This window comes from Onychostoma macrolepis, chromosome 15 (assembly GCF_012432095.1).
Source record: "Onychostoma macrolepis isolate SWU-2019 chromosome 15, ASM1243209v1, whole genome shotgun sequence".
In the NCBI taxonomy this organism is placed as follows: domain Eukaryota; kingdom Metazoa; phylum Chordata; class Actinopteri; order Cypriniformes; family Cyprinidae; genus Onychostoma; species Onychostoma macrolepis.
Window position 1 is genome coordinate 24,598,549 of NC_081169.1, and position 26,334 is coordinate 24,624,882.

Here is a 26,334-nt window from a genome sequence, read left to right on the forward strand (position 1 = left end):
ATAAATCTTGAACTTTGTTCAAACATTGTACATCTTTATTAAGCAAAAACATTATAAATAAAAAAAGTGCATAGAAAAATTAAACAGGTTTAGAAATATGTATACAACTATTTACAAACTTAGGGGTCATTTGTACAAGGTAGCAAAGACACGTTTTATTCATCTGAAGTCTTTTTCAACACAACGTTGTTGTTTTTTTAAAATAACCTACACAGGAACAGACAGATGTTCTTTTCCCAAGAAGCTCTGGGAGACGCATTGCCACAGGAGGTCCTGACTAGTGCTTTGCATCCTTCATTGCACACGAGCCAACTCTGCATGACAGAACAGACCAAGCAAATCTAGTTTTGCATTAGTATTACTTGATGTTGTCTGAACAGCTTGAGGTAGAATCCTTGCAAGTCTGGGGTGGTTTGATTAAAATCTGAGATCCGCTAAATTTCAGGTTCTGGATGGAGATTCTCCCTCCACACAAACACACAGAGTAAGCAAAAAGCAGGAGACGACAACGTGATTTAGTGGGAGGAAACTTCTCCTTTGAGAAAGTCAAATAAAATCTGACAACTAAGACATTTAAAACAAACAGCTGGCTCAACACATCACCTCGTAAAAAGGCCACGTTGCAAGAACTCATCCTCAATGTTCAAGTTAAAGAAAAATGGGGAACACGGTTTAAAAGAACGGAAAGAAAAAACCCTGAAGTAACTCTGATAAGACCTTGGTCACATACAAAAAGCACAGACCTATGGGTAAAAACTCCCATAAAGACAAACAGAAATAAATAGAACGCTCTTACAGTCCGAACGATCTTAGATGAATGATGGCATCAGCTTGTTGATTTTTTTCCTGCATGAAGAAGAGAACCAACTCCCAAATCTTTCAAGGAAAATTAAGGTGCCGAGTGCCACCGTCTAATGAAAAACTGTTTCAATAACTCTTCTATAAATATATATAGATCTTGTATACAACGCCTTCACGGTCCTACGTCTCCCTAGATATATGTAGAGCTCCAATTGTATGTGCAATTGTGGCAAAAAATGATTTATTGCAGGAACAATCCAGAATGTCATCACACCTTGACGCAATGAGGATGCATTTAGTCATGATTAGCTTAAGTAGTGTCCTCTACTACACGACAAATAGAAACTCAAATATCCAATCTCCAGGCATGATTTTGTTTCGACACAAGGCTCTCAAGAGGTATAAAAGCACAAACATGCTAAAACGCTGTCATTTGAGTACTCGGAATGGGGTTTCAAAACACCACTGACATGTATGGGCAAATGGTTGGAAAGCGTGTCTGGGTTGCTTTACTATTTTAGTACCGGTTGCAGCAACTACAGCTCGCATCGGTTCTCTAATGCGACATGAAACAGTATTGTTTTTATCCCCTTTAGGACTCATGTTAGGCTTAGCACCACGGAGGTCATCGAGTTTAAAAAACGCTTATACACTTACACCACAGAACAAGCCCGCAAAATAGAATGAGTTAGACCTGCCTGTAAAAATGCAACGAAAATAAATTAATTGTTAAAAATAAAGCCTTTGAGAAGATTAAAAGGGTTTGAGCGAAAAAACTGTCAGAGACGAGAGTGAAACGCAACAGAGCGAGTCTGTTACCGACCGCCATGCGCAAGGAGTGGATCTATGGGTCATACTGAGGGGTTTACAGTGTTGTCCTGAGCAGTGTGAATCTTTCTCAGCTAAACAAAAAAGTGTGATCTAAACTAAAATCGATAGATACAGATCTGAATACGTTCACATCATTTCATTAGTAATATGCATGTTTTTACAGAGTATCCTCGCTGCAGCTATGCTTTCGCACACTACGTGGTCTGCACTATAAAATGCTTCTCAAGCACAGAGGCGATTCTGTTCATACCGTGAAAATCCAGCACTTTAAGGTTCGTGAGTCGTGGGAGGTTGTTTGGAATTTAAAGGTCATTTATGGGAACAGAACAACCCGAACTCTTGGCAGCGCATTCCAGGTTTTGGAAAGCATAAAAACTTGTGGGAATAATTTAAAAGTAGTCACAATTTTGCTGCAAAATATACAATGACTTTGCCTACAGTTCGATATTTCTGCCACTTTTTTTCCTTGTACTTTGCTGCTTATGAACTGGTTTAAAACTGCTGCTTTGAAACCGAGACTCGTTTCAATATTCGCCAATATTCCCATAAAGCTTTTAATGAAGCACAGAGGAGGCAGCATGGTGGGAAATGTTCTTGAAAAGGCCTTGGCCATGTTACCACACATCACCCAGTCCCATATTCTCTACTGGATTGAATGTTGACTCATTGGCAGGAATCTAGGTTGAAGGACGTGAATGGCTCCAAACAGCAATGGTGGTCCTTGGATGTGCCAGTTGAAGGACTTTGAAATTGAAGTGGTGACTGTGTTAAGCTTTGAAACCTTCAGCTTGGACCCCCTTTACCCGTCAAGCCTCAATCTACCGTTTTTACCCGTCTAACTCCACTGTCGTGCACTTGCACTGCAACTTCTCCAAGCTCCTTTTCAGTTTAAGAAGCGCCGACAGCGCTTAGCGCCACAGTTGCAGCCGAGCTTGTTGCTGGCATCTTCTATAGGGAACTTGTAATCATAGGTCAGCTCCTCTCCACGGTAAATCTTCCGCAAGGCGAAAATAACTATGTGCTTCTGACCTTCTACATTGATGACTCGAGAGTAGCAGTTTGGCTCACAGGAGTGGTTGATGAACCGTGCCGCGTTACCATGCATCGTGGCGTCTACCACGTCAAAGTCATCGATACGGAACATATAGCATCCGATGCCCTGGAAGAAAGAGCAGAAGAAAGAAGTGGTATAAGAGTGATATTCAAGCTCTGACCCAAATCTAGCGTATATTATATACATATATAGAGAGAGAGAGAGATTTTTTTAAAGAAATGAATACTCATATTCAGCAAGGATATTAAATCGATCAAATGTTACAGTAAAGACTGTTTTTTAGTCTTACAAATTATTTCTCTTTCAAATAAATGCTGCCGTTTTTAACCTCTATTTATCAAACAATCTGGAATAAAACAAATGCATCACAGTTATCACAATAATATTAAGCAGAACAAGTTTATCAACATCGATAACAATAAACGTTTCTTGAGCAGCAAATCAGTATATCAGAATGATTTCTGAAGGATCATGTGACACTGAAGACTGGAGTAATGATGCTGAAAATTCAGCTTTGCATCACAGGAACAAAGTATATTTTAGAATATACTGAAATAGGAACAATTATTTTAAACTGTAGCTAAATTGCATTACAGACTTTTTTTGCACTCTGTTAATAGAAGTAAAATGTTTCTAGGCAAAATATGAGTTCTTATTTTTCTTTTAATGTTGAGGATGGTGACTTAGTATTAAATTATATTAATATTTAAACTAAATAAATATTAAATAATACTAATAACATGGGCCATGACTACCCAAAATGCATTTCTGTTGTTAAACCTAGTGGTAATTGGCTGAGAGATCACAAATACACAAATGTGCTCTTAAAAAAAAGCACATTTCCACTCACCTTGCCATCATAATACTTCTCACGCTTGTCTGTAAGAACAGAACGAATGACAATGCCTGAATACTCAATGACCATCTCTCCCGCCTCGATGTTTCGCTTGCAGAAAAGGCCTCTTCCATGAATTGCAGATCTACAACAACAATAAATTACAGGAATGAACGCAACCTGTTTTCAGTGAAAACAATTACTCACGAGAACAAACTGAGCTGAAGAGAAGAAACTGGAAAGGGGTTGCAGAATGGATTCCAAAGATTATAGACATTCACAGACAAGCTATGCGAACTTCAGACTTCAAACACTCTGTGTCCAAGACATTGTAGGGCTAAAAAGAAAGATAAATATTCTTAGCAGATCTTAGGGGACGCTACTCTAAAAAAAAGAACAGAATCGTAATATATTCCCATGGCACCGGGGCTCGTTTTATTTTTTGAAGAAAACTTAGAAACAAAAGGTGCACATTTATTTCATGGGACTGGTGACTTCATCTCATCTTATTATATGTGACCCTGGACGACAAAACCAGTCTTAAGTGTCAATTTTTCGAAATTGAGATTTACACATCATCTGAAAGGTGAACAAATAAGCTTTCCATTGATGTGTGGTTTGTTAGGATAGGACAATATTTGGCTGAGATACAACTATTTGAAAAACTGGAATCTGAGGGTGCAAAAAAATCAAAATATTGAGAAAAAGTTCTTAGCAATGCATATTACTGATCAAAAATTAAGTTTTGATACATTTACGGTAAGAAATGTACAAAATATCTTCATGGAACATGATCTTTACTTAATATCCTAATGATTTTTGGCATAAAAGAAAAAAAGATCATTTTGACCCATACAATGTATTTTTGGCTATTGCTACAAATATACCCCAGCGACTTAAGACTGGTTTTGTGCTCCAGGGTAACATTTCTTTCATGGGACTGGTGACTTCATCTCATCTTATTATATAGTCTCATAACGGAATTTTGACTTCTGCAAAATATAAAGACATACCCACCATCTTTTGTACTGATGCTGCTCAAATGTGGGCGAAGGACAGAACTGAAACTGACTCAGTTCCTTATTTGGAGGTTAAAAACAGTCAACCTACCTGTAGACACCAACTGCTTCCTTGGATGTCTTCTCTAGATGTCTAAAGCGCATCGCCATCGGAAGCTCCAAACTTGTTGCGCGCCTGTAAAATACAAATAAGTTTATTCGTCATGCAAACCAAACCACAGATGACTAATCATCAAAAATGGCAATACTGAGCAAATTATCCAAGAAAGAGGAAATATGAACAGCGAAAGATTTAAAAAGCATGCTGTCATGACAAAAAAAAAAAAAAAAACTTAAAATGTCACTAAAACCAGTTATCAGTACCAGTTTTTTTTCCCCTGCAAAAATATTACCTTCAGTATTTCTCAAAATAACTCCTATTAAAATATTTGAAAAACAATTATTATAAAAATAAAATGAAAAACACTTAATTAATAATGAAGTAATTAATAATAAAACATAATAAGAATAATTAATAATGAAACAATACTGAGATTTCACTGTGAAACTCCATCATGTTTTTCTCAGAACTCTTATGTGCGCCATATGAGAGAAACCAAGCTTCAGTAAAATTCAAACTCTTATTTGACCTGGTGGATTTGAGAAGAACCTCATCCTCTTCCTCATCATACAGGTCGGTGTCAGGAAGCTGTCTGTGCTGTGACGCCAGGAAGTTGAACATATCAAAGGTAGACTTCCTGTAAAACAGTTACAAGAGTAGGTGTGAACTATACTCAGAAAAGTTGGGTTTTTTTTAGGCACGCAAACTTGCATCACAAAACTTGTGCTCCTAGATAACATCTCTTCTTGATCTCCTAGACAAGTATACATTTGAATCCCCTTTCCCATGACCGCAGGGTAACCAAGATGCACAGTGCAAAACATTTTCTTCACTTTAAAACACCTACTTTCTTGTTGCTAGGTATTAGTCATTTGGCCTCTTTCTATAAAAGCTAATCATATAGGGACATTCCCCTAACAGTGACCTGCTATTAATTTCCTTATTTAAGAAGACAAGGTTGTGAACAAGGACTGTCAATCAATTACAAAACACAACTGAATTAATTACACAGTAAGGCCATATATGAATCATATGAACAGCAAATAATCACGTCAATAAAAAATAAAAAATATATATATATATATTTACTTATTTATTATTATTAATATTTAGAAGTAGTATACATATAAGAGAAAGTACATACATTTATTTGTATCACTGTGTTACCATCACTTATTTTGATTAATTGAGAAAAACGAATGAACTGACCTCAGGTAGACTTCAGAGCGGGCACAGCCACTTGGGTTAACGGGCAGATCTTCCTCCTGACTGGCCTGCTTGTGGAAGCGGAAGGTGTGGCGCTGGCAGCGATTGGCTCCCTGGAGCTGTTCCACCAGGTAGACTACAGCATCATGCAGCATTCCCATCACACGTGCCCCGCTCATCCCAGAAAAAGTGAGCTGCCTCAGTCCAGCAACAGCACGGGCCTCCTGGACTCCCTCGATAACAGCAGTCCAAGCAACTGTTAATGTGAAAAATTAATGTGATCATTTTTTGGTTCATAAATACATTCAAAAATGTAAAAACACTACAATTTACATGGATCGCAAGAGAATTAAGAAAATGCCCATGTATTTTTCAGAATTTAAAAAAATTAAAAATTAATAAATAAAACTGATTAAACAGAATAACTAAAAACAAATTATATATATATATATATATATATATATATATATATATATATATATATATATATATATATATATATATATATATATATATATATATATATATATATATATATATAAATATATATATATATATATATATTCATACTGAAAGTAGATCATACTTTTACACTCATCATATATTTTCCAACCACAGTCTCCTACCCTCAATACTGTCTGCTTCTACACTGAAGCCGTCATCACTAGCGATCTCAAAGCGTAGGTGGGGCTGGTCTCGGCTGGGAGGACTATGCTCTTCCCCATCTGATGGAGGCATCTCATCATCTGAACAGGATAGCATCCCTAAAAGGAAAGAGTCTTATTGTTTAATCCACTGAAACGCCTTAAAGTGAGCAAAATAAAATAAAAAAATATAATACCTGAGTATTTGTTCCAGTCAGACAGTGCATTACGGTTAGCAGGATCCCAGGTTGCTGGCTTGTTGCTGTCTCCACCACGAGGCAACGAAAGACGATCCCAAGGTCCAGGCCTAAAATAAAATAAATGATAGGCCACAACACCGCATCAGTGGCTTAGTCACGCCATTGCATGCAGGCATGCATGACATATTCTTTCCATTACAATACTATAACGTCACCACTTGCTTGAATGACATACTTAAGTGGAAAAGGTGAAACAAACTACCCAGACAAAAACACTGGGTTTTGTTATTATTAATATGAAAGCATTCAGATATATTCTATCTTTGACGTTAAACAGATATTTGGCATGATCTACTGCATGTATGCATTGAATTTACTGTTTGACCATCAAAAAAATACAGGTCCTACTCATGTTTGACATAGGCATGGGACGATAACCGGTTTCAAGGTATACCGTGGTTTGGAAAATTCACGGTTTCAAAACCACAAAAAGTTTCTGTTATATTGTTCCTGCAGTATGCGCAGTTTTTTACGTGTCGTCAAAGACGGAAAGTGCCGGACTCCCTCAGTTGTGAGTGAAGAGCGTAACGAGTCACACGACCCCTCCCCCTCCAGACAGCGGTCAGTGAGAGTATATATCACGATATATCTGTGTCGTCTTGATTTCTCCCTCTTTCACCCTCAATCAAGACAGAGACCCATTCGCCGGTTGTTTCAGTGTTGAAATAAATACTATTTTGCTTGATACCGAGGCAGATAACATACCTAATTAACTAGCTAACGTCAACTAGTTTCCTCCCTCACATTACTTCACAGAGCAGGGAATAGCAGACTAAAGTACTACGTTTCTGCGATTTAGCTGGTATCACGTCTATAATTTTAAGCCATTGTTTACATCTGTTCAAAATCACGTCATTTAAAAAAGAAACAAACTGCTGGCTCAGGTGTCTTTGCCACTGTTTGAGTGTTATACGGAGAGAGACCGTGTGTGTGTGTGTGTGTGTGTGTGTAAGACACAATCGCGCACTCTCCTAATGTGTATGTGCACACATCTTTGTACCTCACCGCTCATAACTTGGACTGAAAGATGAATGTGTAGAAAGTGAGCATATCTCCAAAAACATTGTTGAGCTGCAGGTTTAGGCTCACTTAAGTGACTGCACGTAATTTAATTAACAAGAATTCAATTATTTATATTAATTATTTAGCCTGACATGTTTACCATTCCAAAATGTTCTATATGTTTCTTAAAAATAAAATGTATTGTGTTCAGTGGAAAAAACGTTGTTGTTTTTTACCCAGACATTTAAAAATAACATATTTTAGAGCTATAATCGCAATACCGTGATATTTTTATCTAAGGTTATCATACCGTCAGAATCTCATACCAGCCCATGCCTAGTTTGACAAAACCATTTTTTCAAAACTGAAACACAATATTAGAAATATTTTAGCAGTACAGGACTCAAAATGCTGCCAGTAATGCAAAGTTCACACTGCACGATTTTAGCCCTGATTTTCACTCGCCAACAGGTTTTGCGAAATCGCAGACAAATGCCTGAAATCGGAGGCAAATCGGTGCTCATTCACATGAGTGACAGTCACGCAGTGTGAATTATCAATAACTTGATAATCTTGAAGGCGGCGACATTTATGTACTATTACTTAATTTCAAAATAGTTTAAAAGGCAAAAATTATACTGATACTAAAATGTCTTTTAAGTAAAATCACCCAAGAATTCCCCCTTTTCCATTTAAAGGCTCACCTTGCACTCTCAGAGTCACTACTTCGCTCTTCATTCAGCTTGTCTAAGTCTAGAATTCCCTTGACGGTTGGGGTTTTAATGCGAACTCCATACCTGCAATAGAAAAAGGAACAGCTAAATGAATAATCCATGCAGAGTTTGAAAGCAAAGAAAAACATCCAGAAAGTTGAGTCAGCTCTTACTGGTTCCATTTACCTTGCTGATACTAAATTTGACTTGCGTGGTTCTTCCAATCCACTAGGGCGGTCCAGGTCTAAAAAGTCAGATTTTGATTTCTTGGTTGCGATGCGGTCAGATAAAGAGGACACTCTTTTCATTCGAACCTGTTTTGGTCGAGGTGCTGCTTCTGGTGTTGCTGGTGGGGAAGCCTTTATCTCTGATTCAACAAGGAGTCCTTCCGGTAAAACTACTGAACTTGTTGTCAGAGTTCGCCCAACAACGGTACTGTTACGAGATGATGAGGGAATTAGGGAAACAGTCTTGTGGGGATCATAATATCCAGCCATAGCTTGGTTGATGATAGCTTGGGCACTTTCTGCTTGATTTGATGTATCTGAGGAGGTTGTTATTTGACTCGTAGATTGTTTGCTAGAGGTGCCATGTGTGCTTGCAGACTTTGTCCTTCTAGGTGTGGAAGACTCCTTCTTATTCCGTGGTTTTTTCACTCCATCTCCAGAAGCTTTGGCATTCCTACGTGGCTTCTTAACATCTGCTGGTAGTGAAGCTGCTCCGTTAGTACTAGTGGTAAGTAGTTGGGTAATGGTGTTGGAGGTCTGTACCAATGGAGTTACAATTTGGGAGACTTGGGTAGGAATGGTGGCACCTGCAACTGGGGGCAAGTTCCCAGCTGCTGCAAGTGTTGCGGACAAGGCATTGCTTTGCAAGAGGCTTGCGATTTGAGTAACACAGTTATATGAAGGGGAATTTGGAGTCGGCAGCTGGAAGGTGTTGCTTTCAGGGTTTTTGACAAATATTTGACCCAAACGATTAACAAGTAAAACATGTGGTGTAGGATCCACATTGGGTCCACCAACCTCCTTTACTGTAAGAATAGCATGACCTGGCAATGCTTGGGTAACCAACTGTTGTTGAGGTTCAATTGCTGATCTGGGGGTTGAAAAATTGATGGAAATTGTTCGACCTGGAGCAGTTTCTCTTTGCATAGGTGTGGTGTTGTACCCATTGATGACACCTGGAGCAGAGGCTGGCTGAATGGAAGAAGGCATTGCTTGGCACTGAGCTGATGGTTGAGAAGTTACAGAGGAGGAGATCATGCCAACAGTTGTAGACCCGATGGGCTGCGGGTGAGTAAGATGCAATGGGACAGACACGGTACCCGAAACTGGCCCATAAGTCCCAAGAGGTACACCAGTGGCTGATGGCACAGACAGCATTGATTCTGGTTTCTGTGGTAAATTTGTGGGAACACATGGCATTGCCCCTCCAGGAACTGAAGGGGTGGGATGCCTTGGTTCAGCAGGTGGTTGTAATTTGGTTCTGAAACTCTCCATGGGTGGCAAGACTGTCTTACCCTCAGGAGTTTGGACGGGATACAAGGAAACATTTGCAGATGGTGCCTGATTTAAGAATGTTGCAAAAGAAACTTGTGCAGAGGAATCAGAAGATGATGCAGATTTGGGTAACACCGTGGAGAGAACAGGATTTTGTTGCAGTGGACTCTGAAGTCCATTAACTTCCATTAAGCCAGGAGAATCTTCTTGCAAGTGGTTGTTTTGGTAAACTGTAGAGCCATCCATTGACGACACAAAATGGCCACTACTTGGATCCAAGTACAATTCTTTGGAGTCTTGTGGGTCATTTGGAGAATCCTGGACTGGGACCAACTCCGTGAAATGTGCATTGGGTGAAAGCGGATCACATCTCTCAAGATTTAAGGGTGTCTCTGGTTCAACAATTAAATGAGGTGTTTGGTAATCATTACCATATGTAGAAAATGCAGTGTTTGAAAGCTTTGGATGAACGAAATTATTCAAAGGGTCTTGGTTTAATTGCAATGATTGGGTTACACCAAAACAATCTTGATCAGCAACAGTCTCCGAGCTGGACACGGGTTCTAACCGAACTGAAGAATTATCAGAAACAGGACTTGGAAATGCCAAACACAGACCATTGCTAGCTGTCTGTTCATGAAACTGTTTGTGTGGCTTTTGGGCTTGATTTGACAATTTCACACCCTGGTTTTCATTATTAGCCACACTTGTATCACTCTCTGTCCCATCATCCACACCATCAAGTTGTGAAATCTGCCTTAAAGATGGAGATGTAGATGTCTGAGAGGCATCCCTTTGAGCCTTGCAAGTAACCACTGTGCGAGTGAAGTTGAAGTAGTTTTCCATGTCCTCATCAGAAGAACTATTACCCCAGTCTTCCCTACAAGGATCAACAGTACAAGACAATCTCTGGGTAGACATTTTGGACTTCTCTTCATCTGGCTCCCAGAAGTCTTCCTGGTTGTCTTCACCAACTACAATTTGCGCACTGCAGTTCATAGCTACGCCTTCATTCAGCTCGGTTTCGTCAATTTCAAGCTCAGTTCTCAGCTCAGGTGCCACAGTCAGGTCTGCCTCTAAGTGGAAGGATGAGTAAGCGAAATCCCTGTCACTGCCTAGATGATTACCTTTTTGTGTACCCAAAGGGTCTCCTAATGGCAAGGCACCATTTTCTCCTGGATGCTCCTGTGGTGATGCTATAAAATTGTGTGGAAGTTCAACGGAGTCTATCTGATTAAAATCAAAAGGCCTTGGTCTTGTCGAGATGTGGGTGGGAGAGGTGAGAGATCGGTTGGTGCAAGGGTGCTGCCAATGCCACCTTGCCTTGTGGACTGTGAAAACAGTCCTGAGGTAGAATGGGGTGTCAATATTCCAGAACCCCGGACAGAGGAAGCACTTCGACCGACAGGACGAGCTGATGAAGAGGTCAGCAGGTTTTCAGTAGCACCAAGGGGGAAACCTGGGGAGGTAGGCTGGGAGGTTTTAGGGTGGTGGGAACCACCTGCTCTAGATGCAATTGGGCCTGCAGGGGATCCAAGAGTAGGGGAGGCCATGTGACTGCGGGTACCACTATTCTGGGTGTGTGGGCTATGCCGTCGTGGCCTTCGAGTGTCTTCCAAATCACTAATAGTCAGGATGTGGTGAGATTTGGATGGGGCAGCTCCTGGGTAAACAAAAAAGGAAAAAAACAAAAAAACAACAACAATCAATGATCAAAATGCTTCACATGAACTTTGTGAAGACCATACATGCAACTTCATTGAATTAATATTAACTACCTGGAGAAGGCAGTGGTCTGGATAGTCCTCCAGCAGGTCTTCTGTTCTGGGGGTATGAAGGGATTTTGGGGCGGGCACCAAGGTCCGGTTTGGCAAAGACAGATACCGAGGTGGAATTTGTTTCAGTGGAAGGATTTGTTGAAGACAGATCCACTCCCAGGGCTTCAGTTTCTAATGAAAATATATATTGGAATTAATAATATTCAAAAACGCCATAAGCACAAGCCATGTACAAACCATCACGTTACAAGTAGTAATATTACATAGTACTCACCTGACTGGGGGCATGGGCTATGGGCAATTGTGCAATTTTCTCCTTGATCGGGTGACTCTTCCACTGGTTTTTCCTGAACAGGTGGCCGGACCTCCCTAACTCGAAATGTGTATTTGCATCGACGAAGGGGGTTTACAGTACTCCAATACCAGCGAGAGCATCTAAACAGCAGAAGAAACAAAAATTCTATTGATGTGCAAGCGAGTGGCAATACTACACGTCTAGCATGTCCATTTCATCAGGAGCAAACACCTAAAAATAAATAAAATAAATTAATTAAAGCTACTTACTCATAACCCACAGGGAAAAGTTTTCCATGACAGGCAGATAATTCACTCAGCTTTCCCAGCTTTTTCACTAGCAAAGAACCTAACCGGTGAAAAATTATGTGCAACATTGTGCAATTATTGTACAAACATTTTTATACAACAAAACATAACATTTATATTTATATGCATTAAACTGTGTTATTTATATATCATTCAACAATAAAAACACCAACCTATCATTAAATTGATTGACTCTGGCTCCAATCCAGTCAAAAACTTTCTGCGAAGACTTATCCCTTCAAAATCCACATAAACCCTCCGAAGTACTTCAAACCCTTGACCAGTGATGATCTGGTAAATTACAGAAAAAAGTTCTCTCTCAAACCAGTCATATAAAGCCAACAGTAAGTCTCTATTTGGCTGATTTTTTTTGTAACTATATCAAACCACAACTAAATAAGCAGAAATGACTAAATTAAATGCTATTAAACTTAAAGCTCACTTTTCCACTAATAAGGTCACGATGCTTGTAACAGAAGACTCTTTTATCATCCTGGAAGACACAGTTGCGAAAGCGGGCGCACATGAAGTGGTAGTTGCTCTGGCACGAAGTAAGGCAGCAACCTACCGTTGCCCCAGTTCGGTTACACCGTTCACAGCGCTACGGAAGGAAAGTCAGAACATTAGCAAAGCCAAACATTATATTGTTTTTACCTGATGCAAGTAAACTGTTCATGTTTAAATACTGAATTTTGAAATTTCTAACTATTTGAATATATATTAACAAACTATTAAGCATCATGTTTGTTAATGTTATTAACTCAAGGCAGTATAAAGTGCCACCGAAGGCTCAGTTGAACCAGAATTATATGAGATTAATGACATACCATTAGACGGCCTCGTGCAACAGCACTGTGAACATGCAGAAGGGAGCCATTATCCTCCTCGAACACCTCTGCAGACCACATGGTGCAGTTTACATGAGCCCATTCATTTTGCCCTAGATAGAGCAACCTCCCTGCATCCTGGGTAGAGAAAGGTATAATAAAAAGGACTGTAATTTCAGTTTTGGTGCCACTATTAATATCTTTCACATATCAGAGTAAAACTTGTATGCTGCAATTTAATGACAAGGCATCTGAAAATTATAACTTTTTAAGCACCCTTACAAAAAATGACTGCAAAGTACTGGTATAAAGATAGCCTGGTAATACCAAACTCTGCTACTTCGCTTTGCTTCTTAGAGTCTGGAAGGGCATAATTGACAAGCGTTTACTTTCTTGTGGGCGGGCGCTTGTCTGAAGTTTAAAATCATTGGTGTACCCGTAAGCCAATCACATAACGGTTGGTTATGACGTATCTTATTCGCCGGCTCAGCCGCCTCGAACTTCCGCTGTAAACACAGGTATGCGGCGAAAACAAAACCATAGAGCGAAATACCGGAGTGAAGATGGCTGTGAACGACTTTTGCAGATTATGTGAAGTAATCACATCACACACACACAATCACAATTATCGCCTTGCCGGACTTTGGCCTCCCCAGTTTCTCGCTGACGATCGGTAACAGTTGATAAATTAAACTTTTCCCAAAACCTGTCGGGAGTAGGGCCACAACATCACCTCCATTCAAAACGTGAACCAAACACTCTTCTTGTTCGGGTTTCAGTTGGCAAATGCTGGGAATATTCTCCACAACAGAGCGAATAGCATCCCGTGTCTCCATGTCCGCTGTCGTTTTAGATTTCCCTAACCTAATCTACAATATTAAATTTGGCGCTTAGCGTCTACGTCACGGCTCTCAGCCTGCCCTCTGTTCGTTGGTTGGCTGGCTGCTGCGGAGCCAGAGATAATCTGGGAGATGGTTTGCTATATCAGACTGAGTACAGAAGCGAACTGAAATTGAGCGGAAGTACTAAGTCTGACGTAGTCAGGCTAGTATAGAGATATTATCAGATGGTAATTCCATAATATTGATAGTTATAATGATTACTACATTCATACATATACCATAGTGTTTACATGGTCCTGCAAAAAATAAGGTAATATTCCCATGGTATACATCGTAAAAAAATGGTATTAACATGGAACCATTCCTAAAATCCATGTTAAAGGGGTCATCGGATGCCCATTTTGCACAAGTTGATATGATTCTTTAGTGTATTAATTAAAAGTCTAACATAATTTGGTTAAAATTTCTCAATGGTAGTGTAAAAAACACCTTCTTTACCCTGTCAAAATCAGTTTTGTTTTCAGCAAGCCGTTTTTTGGTCCATGTTGCTTTAAATGCTAATGACTCTGCTGACCCCACCCCCTCTCTTCCGTAGGGTGACGAGCATTCACTTCAAAACGAAAGTAACGTTAATCCTCTGCATCTTCAGAAGCTCAGATGTCAGGAGTTAATGACGACTGCTATATTCATTATTACATCCAACAACAAAACACCTCAATCACTTAATCGGAGACATCTTGTCTTCCTCTGAAGTCTTGAGTCGACACAATGTCGTACTGTTTACAGCTCACTCAGCTCACTGAGGGCGGGTCTAAGGTAAGACGGCCTTGTCAATCAACTATCGTGGGAGCGGCCTGTACAGAACTACGTCATTCTGACAGGAATCTCAGAACAGACTGATTTGTGAAAGGGGATTTAAAAAAAAAAAAACCACTGGGTGGATTTTTATCATTATAGGATGGATGAGTACGCACACTTCCAACACACATTTATGTTCAAACAACTTGAAAAGTGAATTTTGCATCCGATGACCCCTTTAAGGCTTTGTAGTAAAAAGCTATAATAAAGGTACAATACACTGGTGAATTTACGGTACTAAAAGTACTTACACTGGCCTTTGCGTCACCATATTTTTGGCACAGAGCACACTGTCTCTCGTCATCTTTTGACCAACCTGTGTCCAAGTCAGATTTAGCTGGTCGACCCTTCTTTCCTAGGAGATAGAATCAAAATGCCAAGTTAGGATGATTTGCACTGCTTTCCATATGATCACAAACAATGGTTACTAATGTCATTTTATACTTGAGTGTTTATTTACCTTTCAGATTCATTCGTAACGCCATCATGTCCATAAAGTGTCCTTTAGGGTTATGGGCTAAAGGTGTGGACAGATCCTCTTCTTCTCCCATTTTAACATCCATGTGTCTTACAGTTATCTGTGGGGCGCCGTCCAAAGCCTTACTACAGCCATCTCTCTCACGCCATTGCGAATAAACATGTTCATAATTTGGGGGCATCACAGCATGTGAAAGCATTCCACTGCAGGAAAGGAAGCTTGTGTCATTACCAAAAGATACAACAATATTTCTGCTCATATGTCAATGTTAATTTCAACTGGAAAGAATTTAATGGTGCTTACGCTGGCAGATGTTTAGAGCGTGGATCCCATATTTTAGGGTCCTGACTGTTAAACCAACCATAAACTTCCTCTAAGAGCTAAAAAAAAAAAAAAAAAAAAAAGATATTATAATTTTTTAGCCACAAAAAAGAGCATTCCTAGGACTATTAGGGCTCTATGATTTCCGCGATGCCTGGAAACGCAGACAGAATCTCGGAATCCAGTCATAAAAATGGAATTTACCATATAACGTGGAATGTCAAAGAATTTGGGAAATTTTGGTTGAATAAATCAAAAGTAGGTCAGTACACTTAAATCAACGTGTGATATGGATAATGTATGTGAATATTAAACTGCAAAAATACAATTTAAATAGTAATATCTCCTCAATATTCGAGTACATGAACTCTAGAACTGCTCTGAGAGCCACTTCATGAGCATTTTATAATTTCTTTTGAGAAAAAACTATCGTCATATCATAAAAACAGAGAAAGTTAAAAGGTCTTCATAGTAACCTGTCAAAATAAAAGTTAACAAACAAACTGTGAAAATATATTAATTAATGCAATGACAGTATTACTAATAACTAATAATGATTATTATTAAATAATTAACTGAATTTGAGCAAAAAAAAAAAAAAACATTTCATAGGGCCTTAACATTTTCATTTTTGTTAAACTTTTAACATGAATGTAAAATAAACGTTAAAAAGAAGATTATTTTTGTGAGTGTGGATAATGGTCAATCATGTGCCAAGTAATTTAATAGATTGACGTACCAAAACATAATATTAAGTGGCGGAAGAGTGTGGTGCAAACAGCTTTGTTAAACTTAATAAATTGGTGTCAAATTTCATAATTTCAATTAATTAGACATGCTTTTTGATTAATAAAAAAAATGTAATTTAACCATTAAAACAGTCCAGAAAAATTAAAACAGGAAAAAACAGAATCCAGAAAAATTAAAAAGGAAAAACGGAAACTGATTTCACAGGCCCCCTAGACTACATTTGGAAAAGCATGCTAACATACTACTTTGTTTCGTCGTCTTATGTGATTGTACTGCCAAAAATGTAAACATGCTTCTGCTTTCAATATGATAAAACTAACAGTCAAATAGCAACTGAAGTTGGAACGTCATATCCTGACTAAAAAAAATTCCAGACTTGTATTTTTAAGCAGTGCATCATTTGTATAGTTTTCACAGAATGACCTAATGGCTCGTTTCCACTGAGCGGTATGGTACAGTACAGTATGATTCGGTACGGGTAACCCTGATCAGGCTTGCGATTCCACTGCCAATAGTACCCTTACTTGGTAGGCGTGGTGTATGCCGGAAAGTAGCGATCAACAATAAAGCGCGACAATAAGCACAACTCTGCCTCTTTTTGTTCAATGTCAGTTTTAATGAACAACAATAGCCATTATAAAAGTATAAGTACAAAGTATAAGAGGCTTAAATAAGAGGAAATAAAGACGAAAGCAAACAATTCAGGCAAACGTATGCTACAGGTCAGCGCTGTTCTGCGGTAAAGTTCAAAATAAATATATAAAGTTAAACATAACTTTGTGCTCAGCCAAAACGATATGACTAGGAACAAATCATACATTCATGAGACCACAAATGCCTGTTAAATATAGCCTACCCAAAATTAATTGTATCTCATGTTTAATCACTACAGAGACATCAGAGCCAGTGGCAAATGTCAGAAGGACTAGCCGAGCTAAGGCTGCTCGAGGCGGATACATGAGCCCTGAGCGCCCGGTGATCGCCTGGAGCTCCGAAATCAGCATAGCTAATTTTCAAATAGGCGCTATCTTTATAAATAAACCGCAGATTTGAGTTTTAAACAATTACATTCTCGCCTGAAATACTCTCAAAACTACATTTCATGACACAATAACAGTATATTTAGAAAATTACTCGGGTTTTTGGTCAATGACGTTTCACAAGTCCACAAGAACAGACAAGAACGCATATTGAGAAACGGCTATTGTCTGTGTGAAAATATAAAATTATAAAATACACGTTATATTTTTTTGTGTTTGCGCACTCTGATGTAAATAAGCCCAACACTCACGGACAGCAGAGCTGAACGAGTGAAGGAGAAGCTTTATCCCCTTGTATCACGCAAAGGTGACGATTCTAATCAACAAATTTAACGTTCTGCGGTGAGTTTAGCTCCACCCTTTTGGTACCCTTTGCTGTGCTAGGTACCCCAACGGAAGGGTACCAAAAAAGTGGTACGGTACCGTTCGCAATTTTGGTACCATTCACAACTTCTGACAGTGGAAACGGAAATAATTGCGTACCGTACTGTACCGAACCGTACCGCTCAGTGGAAACAAGCCATAAGCTCCTCTGACTGGTTGGGTAAATGTACAACTTTGGCAATTAACTAAAAATAAAAAAATACACAATCTGACCTTCAGGTAATACGAGCGGGCGAGGGCAGTGGGTCTTTGGTCCTCTGGTAGAATTTCCTCATCTTCCAAGTGACTGCGAATTACTTTCACCACATCCTCGTGAAAGGATTTCTGCTTGACAAAGCCACAAACAAAATCAGCATTTCTAGTTTTGTTTTTCAGTACATTCTGTGGCCAAAACAACAGTTTAAAAATCATTCCAGAATTACGTTTGAGATTGGCTAGCTAAGACAAGTGCCAGCAGAGATGCTAGTGATTAGTGTGCAAGAGAATATGCATTTAATTGAGTTGTCTCGGAAACACATAACAAACAACATCCAGCAGTAATTACTCATAGTTACGCATAAAGCCCTAGTTTATGAGCTTTATGGGATGCAAAAACACTGCACAGCCAAATTGAACCACGGAATGTGGACCAATTAGTAAGGTCTTCAACTGTACAATCCCGTTCCGAGTATAACTGGACTTCTTTGTGTATCAGAAAGCAAAGTGCTTAAAAACTTTTCCCTTATGCTGAGCTCAGATCTTAGACAAGCATAGACACTGAGTCTGTGTACAGACACTGACCAAGGATGTGTACAGGCCTTCATTAAACTTCTTTTCAATAGCACGGAAGTCGCAGACAGGCAAATCTTCAACCACAGCGTTCGGGGAACCCATTGTAGTGCACTACAAAAGAAGACAAAGTTCAGAAAAATGTAACCAAGCAATGTTCCTTTTTATATGTATCCTCCCTGCTGAAAAAAACAATAGAACCCTGCCCAAAACACAATAAAAAATGTAATGGTTTTAATGGGAACTGTAATGGTGTCTAATGGATTCTATTGGTGGGATGTTAAATCCTATTGGAAAAATGCCCAAAACACACTACAAAAAGGAATTTTGTAATGGCTTTATTGGAGAAAGCTAATGGTTTGTAATGGTATTTTAATGGAAACCATGGTTTCTATTGGGCTTCTACTGTTTTGTTTTTTTTAGCAGGGCTGTTCATTTCCTGAAAATGCCAATTTTGAACATGAATGTTTAAACATCTATTCTCATTGGTAAAGCAATGTTTAAACAGAAATCAACAATTTACAAACATTTCCTCTTGATCGGGCTTTGTATGGCAGGACTGGTAAGATAAAGTTCAAGAGCTCAAACCGCAGATATCCAGCACATTCTGACAACATGACCTAGGACTGAATCATGACCTTTCTTTAACTTTTCAGACTATTCCAGTGACTTTTTTTTTAGAAATTACAGAAACCCTGAACCAGGAAAGGCTCATGTTAGTCACAATGAACATTCTAAAAATGTATTTTGAAAATGTCTATGTGAAACTACATTCCAACTGCTTTTTGAACAATCATCAGCAACGGACTGCTGCAGCTTTAAAAGTACAGCATAGATTGAAGAGAAGTCAAAAGCTTGATGTGGATGGTAATTGTTTCTCATGGCGACATATTTTCAACACTTATAGGGGACAATCTGTGATTTCATTGCTGTCCGAATCTAGAATGTCTTGTGGGTTTTTTTCCACCACCCGCATAATAAAAATAAATAAATAACAGCTGATTTATCTTGTGGGGTAATTTAATTACGGTCCGAATCCACATATCTGAGTTTACAAGAAGACAATTCACTGTTTAAATATTTTTTGACCACTGGCAAACACTGTATGGGAACTGCTGCACTTTGCTGTAACTTGCATGCGTATGTATTACTAAAATGCATATACTCTCATCCATCATGGGGATTTAGAACAACAAAGCTGTGTGATGACAACCTCCCACATAGAAGAGGAAAACCATTGTTTACAAATGTGGCAAAGATCACTTCAACTAAATGCTGATTATTAATTCCAGTGACTTTTTTCAGGACCATGGAAACTCTGAACCAGGAAAGGCTCATGTTAGTCACAATGAACATTCTAAACATGTATTTTGAAAATGTTTATGTGAAACTAAATCATTCTAATTGATTTTTGAGCAATCAGCAGCAACGGACAGCTGCAGCTTTAAAACTACAGCATACTAGGTTTAAGAGAGGTTTTAAAGTCAAAAGTCAGACGGTAATTGCTTTTCATGGGGACGTAAGCGATTTTTGACAATTACAGAGGTTAATCTGTGATTTTATTGCAAATGTAGGATTTTCTAAAGCATGTGAAGTTCACAGCCCAGACTCTTGACGACTGATGATGACGATCTTGAAAATGTTTGTGAGAAACTACAGCATCTTAAAGGAATAGTTCACCCAAAAATGAAAATTCTGTCATTAATTACTCACCCTCATGTCGTTCCAAACCTGTAAGACCTTCGTTCATCGTCAGAACACAAATGAAGATATTTTGATGCATTCCGAGAGCTCTCTGACCCTCCCATAGACAGCAAGGATCCTTACACGATCAAGGCTCAGAAACGTAGCAAGGAGATCGTTAAAATAGTCCATGTGACATCAGTGGATCAACCGTAATGTTATAAAGCTACGAGAATACTTTTTGTGCACAAACAAAACAAAATTAACGACTTTATTCAACAATTCGTCTCCCCCGCATCACTCTATAGCGGATTGTATGTACGCGGATTGTTTACATTCAGATCAAAGCGTGAACAACGTATCCACCTACGGTGCTCCTGACACAGAACAGCATATGTTGTTTACGTACGTGATACTCTCCAAAATGGTGCTCCTACGTTTCTGAGCCTTGACAGTTCATCAAAAATATCTTAAACTGTCTTACGGGTTTGGAATGACATGAGGGTGAGTAATTAATGACAGAATTTTCATTTTTGGGTGAACTATCCCTTTAACTGCTTTCTGAACAAGCAATGGGCTGCTGCAACTTCAAAAGTACAGCAAACTAGGTTTAAGAGAGATCAGATGCCCACCTTCTTGCATGTGACCAGGTGCTTAGTGAAGGTGGAACTCAGCAGGCAAGACAGCACCCTATCTAAGCCAGTCTTCAGCTCCTGATCAAGCAGTTCCCTCCAACCTGCTCCATTCATGTCCTCTCCATCGGGCTGCTCTTGTAAGCACGGCTGACAGGAGTACACCACGCTCTCAGGCAGACTCGACAAGATTTCATACAAGTCATCTGGAAGAAAACACACATTTAAGGAGTCAGGCGCAGACATGACCAGTAGATTTCCTACTGCTGATTCAGCCTGTAAGGGTTAAAAAAAATCCCATTACTTCTGCATTATACTGACAAAGAGTCATCTTTTACTATGGAGAATGCTCAATTAAACAAACAACATGGGGTTGACATTCTGGGTTGGGACAATTATGCAACTGTCTGAATCTCCATTACAAATAGCATGAAAAAAATTTGCAATCAGTGAGAAAGTTCCAGTGTAAATGTCTCATATGTATTGGGAAATAAGAGGCTTGCAAAATGTTACACCTGAGAACACAGTTGTTTAATAAATACTAAAAAGGTGGAAGGAAGTGTCATTTTTTTAATTTATGCTTTCTCTGTGGATACAAAGGAATGGTTTCATATTACAGGCAAAAAAACAATTATTTACAAAACCAATGGTATATGTAGCTTTCATTTTTGGGAATTTGTTTCAAAGTTTCATTGAAATGAAAGCCAAAAAGAGAGCATGATATATGTAAATGGCATGTTAAAATTTATTATTGTATTTGATGGATAAAATAAAATAAAAAGACCTAAATAAATAAAATCATCTGACCATAACATTCTGTCACTCACCTGTCAGACCTTCACATTTAGCATGGACCCAGTGGTTACATGTGGAGCACTGCATCATCTGGCTATCATAATCATTATCTTCATAACACTTGAAGCACATGGTGCAGTAGTTACCTACACACACACATACACACAAGGTTGTTAACCGACTGTGAAGGCATGTTTGGCTGATATGGTGTTTTCATAGAAAGGGTATTTACTGAAAGGTCAGTGTGGCAGCAAACTCTGGAACATGTAATTCCTTTTTAAAGCATTATGTGTGACAAAATTATGTTATAAATGTATATCATATGTATATATCTGCTACACAAACAAACACACATTACAGAACATTATAACATTTTGTACTAGCATATGAACAACAGGAAAATATTAGTTATGCATGGAATGAAAAACCTCATTCCTGTTGAAACAGCTGCAGAGCATAGGCAAATGCAAACTAAAGCTATTTTCCTATGCCAAAAAGAAGAAGAAAAAAAAAAGGAAAAAAAAAAGTATTTCTGAACAGCACAGTATTAGTTGGGTTTTCATTGATGGAGCTTGAGCTAATCTGACTAGATGGGTACTCTTATGTAACATCCTCTTTATCTAACATTGATGAAGAATGCTGGAACACCTGGAAATGCATTTTTATTAACATGATTTGTTATAGGCCTGTCAGATAGTCAGACCCTCTAATTCTCACCTTGATCAAACAGCCTAGTGCAGTCAGGACACAGACCCTTGTCATGATTCCACTCGGTGTCCCAGCTCTTTCCTGGGGTCACACCACAACTCTTGCACCGGATGCATGTCATACAGACCTGAAAAAAATGATTTAATATGTGGCTTAACTGAAGTTGCATACTTGTTTTTTGTTGCTTTGACATTTTAACATATCACGGCAGCTGAGACAGCAAAGCATACTGAAACTTCTTTGTAGGTTTTGCACATTGAGGAAAGTACCACCGTGGTCAACTTACCCAAGGCTTCTTACGTTTGTTGGGTTTGGGGTAGTTGGGACCCAGACAGGCAGGATGATAACAATTTTGACACCTTTCACACTCCAACAGTGGCTGCACAGAGAAAAAAAAAAAAAAAGAAAAAAACATTTTTTTTGACCAGTGCCAAAGCTGTAATAGAACATCTGTTTCCTTTAAATAATAAATATTTCCCTTAAACCTACAGTGATGACAAGAAAAAATATACACACTGCCGTTCCAAGACATTTCAAATAAATGCAGTTCTTTCGAACTTTCTATTTGACAGTACCAGTTTCCACAAAAACATTAAGCAGCACAAATGTTTTCAACTGCTTCTGAAAATTCAGCTTTGGCATCACAGTAATGAATTACATTTTAAAATATATTTATAAGAAAACTGTAAAAGCGTTTTACAATATTACAGATTTTACTGTATTTTTGAATGCAGACTTAGTGAGCATAACAGATTTTCAAAAAAACTTTTGAATGGTAGTTTATGTCACTAAATGTTCATAACTCTGCTCTACACTCCTGAAGAACTTCAGACAAACACTGCTTCTTATTGTTAGGTTAATACATTTAGATTAGGGTTTGCCATCAAAATCATGTTTTGAAGCGTCACAAACTACCTTGGATTCTTTATTCTTGCGTCCACAAACTCGGCAAAACTTGCAGCGACGACAGCACCAGTTCTCCTTGTTCTCTTCCAGAGGGCGCTCTGAAGGGTCCAAGCAGAAGCGATGGAAAGGCTCACAGCAGACTTGACAATACAGCATCTGCACAACATAAGGTTCATCATCACGATGAAAAAACAAACAAAAAAGAATTCCAGGTTTCTATTTGACAAACAATTAGTAAAATTATTATAACCAATTCCAGAAACCTAAAATTTATTTTCATTTACTTTTTTTGGCCTAACATGTTTTAAGGCAATGCTGTAATGAAAAGCAGTCAGGATGTACCTCATGTTGGCCTTTACTGGCACACAGCAGGCAGGCATAATGGGGCACGAGGGGTACAGAAGTGAGGATGCTCAGACCTCCTGTGGCCCACACGCTCTGGACACTACAGTCCTCCTGTGGAGGAAGACAGAGAGGAGTAAGGAACATTTTAGCTGCTTGCTTTCACCTCAAGATAAAGGAGCACAAATAACTCTGTTTGAATAAAAGTACAAAAACACCACAAATAAAAATCTAAACATTGACACCAATGAGCTTCTTTGTCTGCAAACATTTTATTTTAAGAGAAATATGCAATGGGTCCAAAAGTCTGAGCACACAGAACAAATTGGATTCAAAATCAAATTTAATCCTGGAACATGTGTTATGATTTAAAAATTTTTTTTAAATAAATACATTGCATATTCAAGATTAATATGCATTATATGTAGATAGCTAATGAAATGCAAGTCAATTTGTGCATGTTAACTCCTGTGTACAGAGATCAGATGTCCTACTAAAAAAGGAAGATTAATTTTTTTACAAAATTAATACTTTTATTCAGCGAGGATGCATTAAATTGATTTAAAGTGACATTAAAGACATGTTACAAAAGATTTAGATTTCAAATAAACGCTGTGCTTTTCTATTCATCAAAGAATACTGAAAAAAGTTATCATGATTTTCACAAAATATGGAGTAGTTTTGATAGCAACTATTTTCAACACTAATTATAAGAAATGTTTCTTAAGCAGCAAATCTGCATATTAGAATGATTTCTGAAGGATCATGTGACACTGAAGACAGGAGTAATGCATCACAGGAATAAATTACATTTTAAAACGTATTAAAATAGAAAACAGTGATTTTAAATTATAATATTTCACAAAATTTTACTCTATTATTGATCAAATAAATGCAATCCTGGCAAGCATAAGAGATCTTAATGTATCAAGAGTATTTTACTAGGTAACCCTGATCTTTCCATAACAGAATCAGGTGCTGCCATCATGTGGCAAACTACTGCATCAAATGAAATACCAGCCAGTCCCTCAACATGAAGACATCTTTGGAGAGCCACTTGACTTTCATACTCAGTTTTGTAGAACAATATAGACATTTACCTTAAAATCAACACGGATCTTGTGTGTGGGTTCTGCGGGCTCCTGTTCTCTCTCTGCAAAACCATTGGCGAGGGCTGCAAGGACGCTGGGTGGCGTCTGTTCCTGAGGGCTCTGCAAACAAAGGAACAATGGAAGTTGCTTTCACTGCTTCAATGACGTTTTGGCTGAATGAGGACAGTTTTGAGAGAGTCAACAGATATCAACAATCATAATACCTTCTCAACTTTCCGTTTGATGGGTGGAACCTTGTGGAAGCTAGGTCTGCGATGCCGCACTCCCTCGTCAAAGGCATCACCGACGAAGTCGTCAAATGACAGAAAATCTGTGGTGCATTTAATACAAACCGAATTGTGACTTTGAAAGCAATGATTCATGTAAATTACTTGTGAAACAAACAAGACTCTGGTTTCAATTTTATAATTTATTTTTTTTTTTAAACGGAGCCAGTTTTGAATAAAACCAGTTCTACGTTTCCAATCACTGTGGTATGGTAGCTTGTTTCTGCCATAAAATAAAAAATATATATAACAAAAAGCAATTCTGACTTTTCTCCTTGCAATTCTGATTGCAAAATATAAACTCATAATTGTGAGATATAAACTATAAAAGTTTAGATGTGCAAGACGGAAAAAATAGCTGTAACAAGGAATAACTGCTGTCAAGGAATTAAAAAAAAAAAAAAAAACTTTTTTTCCCCCTCACAATTCTGACATTTTTCTTAATTCTTAAACCTATTCTATTTTTTTTGTATAGGGTCCTTTTTTAAAACAATAATAGAGCCTTATAAAATGTTTTTCTTAATTTTTCTGGTAATCAGATGAAGGCATAAAACATTAATTTAATCTATCCTAATCAAATTAAAATTAAATCCTTTTATTTTTTGGCAAACAAAGTGCTGCCCAACAGAGGTTTACTGTTAAAATTAAAAAGTAGTAGTAGTAGAAGCATTGTTGTTACATTGAGTCTTAAGACTGCACAATAGTAATATATTTCTGACACAGTTTCTTCACATTAAACCAAACCTTTATTTTGACGGCTTGTCGTGAAGAACTTGCAGCTGCTGTACAACAGTTTTCTCAAATTAAATGGAAAAAATGCTAATGAAATGACTCTCAGAGCAGCTGGAGATGATATTTGTGTGTTCATATCATCATATAGCGAGACGGCAGAAGCTGTAAACACCGCGAGCATAGTCCGCAATTTAGTATGTGTGTAGTAAACAAAACAATGCGTCGCGCCATCCGCCATTCATTCATTGTGGAAATCATGGCACTTTATGCGTGATATCAAATGCTTCCACAGATTTGTAGTATTACTATAGCATTTCACCTGAGCATTGCATATCACACATATTGCTTTGTTCTTGGTTCTTGGCAATGGTATCTCCGCCATAAGCACTGAATAAATGACAGGCTTTCTGTAACTTGTAACATCGCGCAAGGTAAATAAGGTTGCTTTCACACTTGCACTTTTGGTGCGCACCCGGGTTCGATTGACGTCAGAGTTTGGTTCGTTTGGATGATGTGAACGCTGTCTTCTGACCTCGGGTGTG

General features: G+C 38.4%; 1 protein-coding gene across 1 annotated transcript in view; it reads right to left on the reverse strand.

Moving 5' to 3' along the window:
• Positions 1-32: 32 nt before the first annotated feature.
• kmt2bb (lysine (K)-specific methyltransferase 2Bb) overlaps positions 33-26,334 on the reverse strand; it is a 39,644-nt gene continuing 13,342 nt past the window's right edge. The window contains 29 exon segments of the mRNA XM_058744657.1: positions 33-2,791; positions 3,537-3,666; positions 4,632-4,715; positions 5,170-5,277; positions 5,850-6,102; positions 6,473-6,610; positions 6,688-6,797; positions 8,457-8,549; positions 8,652-11,271; positions 11,274-11,630; positions 11,746-11,916; positions 12,020-12,180; positions 12,310-12,388; positions 12,522-12,639; positions 12,791-12,949; positions 13,176-13,313; positions 15,127-15,230; positions 15,336-15,556; positions 15,657-15,733; positions 18,062-18,172; positions 18,629-18,730; positions 20,932-21,137; positions 21,759-21,872; positions 22,444-22,561; positions 22,721-22,813; positions 23,350-23,496; positions 23,683-23,796; positions 24,783-24,893; positions 24,998-25,104. Coding sequence (XP_058600640.1) covers positions 2,516-2,791; positions 3,537-3,666; positions 4,632-4,715; positions 5,170-5,277; positions 5,850-6,102; positions 6,473-6,610; positions 6,688-6,797; positions 8,457-8,549; positions 8,652-11,271; positions 11,274-11,630; positions 11,746-11,916; positions 12,020-12,180; positions 12,310-12,388; positions 12,522-12,639; positions 12,791-12,949; positions 13,176-13,313; positions 15,127-15,230; positions 15,336-15,556; positions 15,657-15,733; positions 18,062-18,172; positions 18,629-18,730; positions 20,932-21,137; positions 21,759-21,872; positions 22,444-22,561; positions 22,721-22,813; positions 23,350-23,496; positions 23,683-23,796; positions 24,783-24,893; positions 24,998-25,104 — 6,620 coding nt within the window. The 3' untranslated portion in view covers positions 33-2,515.